The 5632-nt window shown below is 48.4% G+C and overlaps 1 protein-coding gene across 1 annotated transcript; it reads left to right on the top strand.

The window, feature by feature from the left end:
- The first annotated feature begins 648 nt into the window (after positions 1-648).
- On the top strand, positions 649-5213 carry LOC109771547 (uncharacterized). Its single transcript, XM_073501900.1, has 3 exons — positions 649-1066; positions 1872-2018; positions 2138-5213. The coding sequence occupies exon 3, from the start codon at positions 2169-2171 to the stop codon at positions 5019-5021; it is 2853 nt and encodes a 950-aa protein (XP_073358001.1). The 5' UTR covers positions 649-1066; positions 1872-2018; positions 2138-2168; the 3' UTR covers positions 5022-5213.
- The last annotated feature ends 419 nt before the right edge of the window (positions 5214-5632 follow it).

Here is a 5632-nt window from a genome sequence, read left to right as displayed (position 1 = left end):
AATCTCAATTTCTTCTTTGTTCTTGTTTGCTTGTAGAAAATAGACCCTCGTGGTCAGGTTGATCGTGCTCCGGCGTGGTCAATAAGCTCTCAAAGTTGGTTTAGCGATTGCTAAGGTGCGGTGTCCTTGCACGTTCGTAGCCGGATCGTCAAAGTCTACTCCTTCGAAAATGATAATCACCATCTCATCGAAAGACGGACACCTTTGCCTCTATCATTATGTTGCTGTGTTAAGATTTTTTTTGTTGGTTTGATTCTTTTTGTGGAGGTGAAAACTTTCATCAACACCATGGTGAAGATATAGTGATTCGATGGCTTGCACTTCTACGGGATCATCCAGGCCCAAATACGTTCATCGATCAAGGCTTTCCACCTTTTTAAATGGGCGACTCAAGGCGCTTTAAAAAACCATTATTGTTAAAATTCTTGTAGGTGAAAGAGTGACAACATCATTGCTCTAGTCTAATTGCAACCTCTTTACCTAAGTCTTTGGAGTATTTCTTAAAGCAGATATTTTATTATAATTTTTAGTCATAGGAGTTAATTTATATTTTTTGGATCTTAGGTCCAAATCAGTGTGCTGTAATTGTTACGAGCATCAATGAAGTTACAGTTGTTTAAAAAAACCTCATAGTTACACTAAAAAAATGCAACTCATAGTTGTCTAAAAAAAAACTCATAGTCGCGCCCGCCTCCCCCGTACGGCGGCACCGGACCAGGCGACCAGCGATGGCAGCGCCCCTCCCGTCGGCTCGTCCGCCGCCACTCCTGGCCGAACCTCCCGGTTCCGGATCCTGTAGGGGAGGCCAGGGAGGACATCGCCCTCTCCCGCGTGCGCCGAGCCGACCACCGAGGAGGGAATCGAGGCGGCGGCGCCCTTCCGCGCTCGGTCCCTGACCTGAAGCGGCTGGCCGGTGCCCGCGAGGAGGACCGCAAGGCAGCGGGGGCTTGAATTTTGCGCCCTTCTCCATTGTTTCAAGATTTCGTGTGCCGCGGTCTCCGGCATGGCCGGGAGCAGGAGTATGCCGAGTTCCTGCAGATGCCCAAGCTCCGCTCCACTGATTTCGGTGAGCGCTCTCTCAATCTCTCTTGTTATTTGACACTGATAGAAAAGAAAAATGCCAGAGTAGGATTGCCAAGCGTTTGTGAGGCACAAATAAGCAATTTTCTCTTTTGTTTTAGCCTGATAAGAAGAAACGTATCTAATCCATTCTAGTAGTACTAGACAGCCAGCAAAAAACGTCTTACATTATGGAACGGAAGGAGTACTTATCATCTTAGCTTCAGTTCGGTGCATGTGACTCTGCCGGTTTCCTCGGTGATTGTTGGTTACCACGGTCATTAGTTTTTGTTTGTGGCTGCTGGTATGTACACTGGGAAAGTGGAATTGAGAACAATGTTGATTAGCTGTCCAGGACAATCTCTTGCTTATTTGGCTCGGATGAAAAAGGGTGCATTTACCTACTTGATGCAGAATCCGCAAAGGGAATGCGTTTGTGAGAGAATAAGCAAATTTCTCTTTTATTTTTAACTTAATAAGAATTATAGCTTCAGTGCATGTGTTAGCATGTGATGTGCACGTTTCCTCGGTGACTGTTGGTTACCACAGTCATTAGTTTTTGTTTGTGGCTGCTAGTGTGTACACTAGGAAGTGCAGTTAAGAACAATATTGGTCAGTTGTCCTAGTAAGTAGGACAAATTTTGCAGACTGGATCTGCCAAACACTACATCCTTAATTCAGATCGACAACAACCCCAGCCAAAGAAAACAGTCCCTGACAACCTTGTATTTTCTTAGGACTTCAGACGAATCTTGATGCATAGTAGCTATTGTTTAATGGATCAAATACTAAAACGCACTGAACCTAGTTAGGTACTCTCTGCTGGCAAGCTTAGTGGAGCAACTTAGAACTGCCCATATGCTAGTCCTGTCTCTAGACACAAGATTCAAGAGCAACTCGTCTTAACTCTCCTCTGGAAAGTGGAAGCATCAATCTGCCTAGTTAGCTGCTGCATACCGGTATGTATATTTGATCCTGGTCTTTGGTCCTTATTAACCTCTCTCTAGCATGCAGATGCAACACATACGAGATGCATGTTTGCATTGCTGTCAGTGTAACAAACTTATCTTGATTGCAGTGTATGCAGGAGGTAGCAAAATGGCTGTAGTATGGATAGAAGTTCCGGTGAAGTGGTTGAGTGTCTATGTGTACCGGGCAGTGCCGCTTCTCAGCTTACTCATGCATCTCATCCTCTCTGTCTCTCCGAGAGCCGCCGGCGTGAAGGCAAAGGTTGGAAGAGAGGGTCACTGTGGTTGGCGTACCTGCTGACCGACTGGGGCCCGGCATATGTCATCAGCAACCTTTACCTCGAAACCTCGCCGCGCGATAAGATAATCATTGCCTTCTGGGTGCCATTCCTCCTGCTGCATCATGCTCGCCCCGACAACATCAGCGCCTACACCATGGAGGATAATGAGCTCTGGCTGCGCCTGTTCTTGTTAGCCCTCGTTAAGTCTTTGGGATCCTTCATTATTGTGTACAGGTATATACTTACTGAATGCACTGCCGACTGGTTTCTGCGCTGGGCATCCGGCATCATGTTACCCCTGGGCATTTTGAAGTATCTGGAGAGTATGCTGGCGCTTCGGCGAAGCGACTTGGGCCGCATCCGGGACCACGGGTTATCCAACAAGCAGACATACACCATTGATGATTATAGAGGAGATCAAGGGAAGCCGTTGGTCCTAAAAGATGATGAAGCCCTACTGGTTGCTCACAATCTGTTCGAGGTCAGCAAGGGTGCCTTCTGTGATTATAAGGCAAAAATTGATCGTGATGACATCACAAGAATGTTGTTCTTTGGTAGATGGGAGAATATGTGCACGGTGGTAGAGATGGAACTCTCCCTTATGTATGACATACTGTACACCAAGGCAGCCGTGGTCCACACATGGCATGGCTACGTCATCCGTCTGGCCTCGCCGCCCCTCACTGCCACCGCGCTCCTGTTTTTTGGCCTCCATTGCAAAAAGGCCATGAAGAAAGAAGATGAAGTTATCAGTTATGTATTGTTGGTGACGACCTTCCTCTTCGATGTGAGATGGCTGCTCAGAGCACTAGCATCAGCCTGGACACATTCATACTTCAAACTTATGCCACACAATTGGCTAAAGCATGAATTTTGGTGCCAAGAGGTATGGGAGAAACTCCGTCGGTTTGTTGTGTCGCTGTGTCTTTCCCGGCTCTCCGTGTGGTTGGGGACATGCTCATGTCCCAAGGTGCCTAAAAGCTACAGAAGATGGGTGGGCACCTTCGGTCAGCTCAACTTGTTGGACCAGTGCACGGCAGGGAACAGGCACAACCTATACAGCATACCTAGACTGGCGACTGAATCAAGAGACCACTCAAGGTCAAGGGGCTTTCAATCGGAAGGCTACTCGAGGGGCCTTGAGATTCCAGACTCTGTCAAGAAGCTGGTATTCAGTAACATATGCACAAACTTATTCCCTGATCCTGCGGGCTCGACGAACCCCCAGCAGCCCAGCTACACTGATAGTCCAAGATCTCCACGGCCGCCGGGCAAAGGGCCGACGGACCCCCAGTCTAGTGATACTGACACTGACAGGTCTCCACAGCCGCCGGGCAAGGGGAAGCCTTCTACAGGGTTGACGGGCCCTGAGCACCCTGGAGGCGATGTCACTCCAAAGTTTCCAGAGTGGCCGGGCCACGAGAAGGCTCCCACAGGGTTGATGGGCTTTGAGCAACCCGGAGGCACTATCATTCCATGTCCTGGGGGGTGGCCGGGCTGCGGATCTAAGCTACCAAACTATTGCACATGTGTGCATCCAAGGTCACTGGATCCCCATGAGCACTGCCTTGGTATCCTGTGTGGACCTCAAGGGCCTCCATACCCCAGGGAGCAGATGTGCAATGGTGTAAATGATGAGCCTACTCTGCGGCTGCCATACCCCAGGGAGCAGATGTGCAATGGTGTAAATGATGAGCCTACTCTGTGGCCGCTATGCCCTAGAGAGTGGATCTGCAATGATTTGGACGATCAGGCTGCTCCCTGGCGGCAATACCCCGCAGAGCGGTTCTGCAACAGTACCAACAGTGAACCCCCGAGGCTGCCTTACCCCTGGCAGGTTTCTGCTGGTATGAGAAATGCACCATCTGAAGAAAGCAATTTCAAGCAGCAAACTTACCGCTGGAGGTATGATCGAACTCCTGAACCCTATGAGCAAGTTAATCTATGGAGGAATGTCAACGCCAGTTCCGGTTATGATGTGAAAGCTGCAAGCATCAAGCCTACAGATCAGTCAGACAAAGACATGGGCTTCCCTCTTGAGCTTCAAGAGGTTATCCTCATCTGGCACATCGCCACAGACGTCTTCCTCTCGTGCAGCCCCAGGATCACAGGAGAAGAGTCCGAGGAACATGCAGAGGTGATCAAGCAGATGTCAGACTACATGATGTTCCTCATCGCCAAACGCCCGGAAATGCTACCAGGACTTAAGCTCCGCAGCCTGTATGAAGAAACCCGGGATACTCTACGGAAGATACGGGGCATCAAGGCGAAGATCGAGGGACGTAAACACACTAGTTATTCAACAGACGAGAAGAAGGAGCTTCTCAATTGGATGCTGGTAAACATGGGTCTTTATGAGGGCCTACGTCCTGCTATCGTCTTGGAAGGAACTCGACTTGCCTGGATGCTGCTAAGCCAAGTGTCCAAGGATGGAGGAAGTGAAACTGCCGGAGAAGCCCCAAGTACGGTGGGAAGACTTGCATATTGGATTCCACGTTTGCTGGAACTTCCTGTGGGGGATATGGACGACATGCTGGAGCTCGTCCTGGATGCATGGGTGCGTCTGCTCATGTACGCGTCCATCCGGTGCGGCAGGGATGCTCATGCCAAGCAGCTCAGCTGGGGCGGCGAGCTCACGACCCTCGTATGGATCATCACAGAACACGCGAAGAACAGCGTCGTTAAAAGGCATCTAGAGTCACTTTTCCGTTGAATGATGCTGTGTATCTTCCTCTGCAATGAACTCTGTCGTGAGGCTTTCATCTCACTACAATATGTACTCTCTCCTTCAGTGCATTTCTGGTTTCTTTGATTTGGTGGTTGCACTCATGTATCTCTACCTTGTATTCATGTATCTCTGGATTGGTGTTCTGTAATCATATATCTCTGGATTAATTGGTCGTCATTCTCATTTCCCTGCTACCCTTGCTCTGTATCATTTAGTAAGTGATATACAGTATGTCTGAATGTTCATCTATAAGAACTATTCGCTACTCGTTTGGGTAAAAGACCACACGCAGTCTCTCATTGTGTTGCTTAGTTGGAAAATTATTTCACCCTGCCAGCGGTCCTCATAGGTGAGGCAAAAAGGCACTAGGTACGTCGCATGGCTTGCATTGATTCTTCTTCGATCGGAAGTGCCTTTGAAGTTTAGTTATTTTTCACAAAGAAAAAAACAGCTAAAGTTCTAAACATTCAATTCAAAATCCAAATATCACATCACAATGCTTCTCCTTTTCCGGTTTGGCTTTACCATTTTCACCTGCACGTCGTAATGCTTCCATTTGTATTTGTTCATCCGACTATCTCTATATCGTCAGCTGA

Source organism: Aegilops tauschii, chromosome 1, assembly GCF_002575655.3.
Source record: "Aegilops tauschii subsp. strangulata cultivar AL8/78 chromosome 1, Aet v6.0, whole genome shotgun sequence".
Lineage (NCBI taxonomy): Eukaryota > Viridiplantae > Streptophyta > Magnoliopsida > Poales > Poaceae > Aegilops > Aegilops tauschii.
The sequence above is the reverse complement of the archived record's forward strand: the minus strand, read 5'-3'. Positions and strand labels throughout refer to the sequence as shown.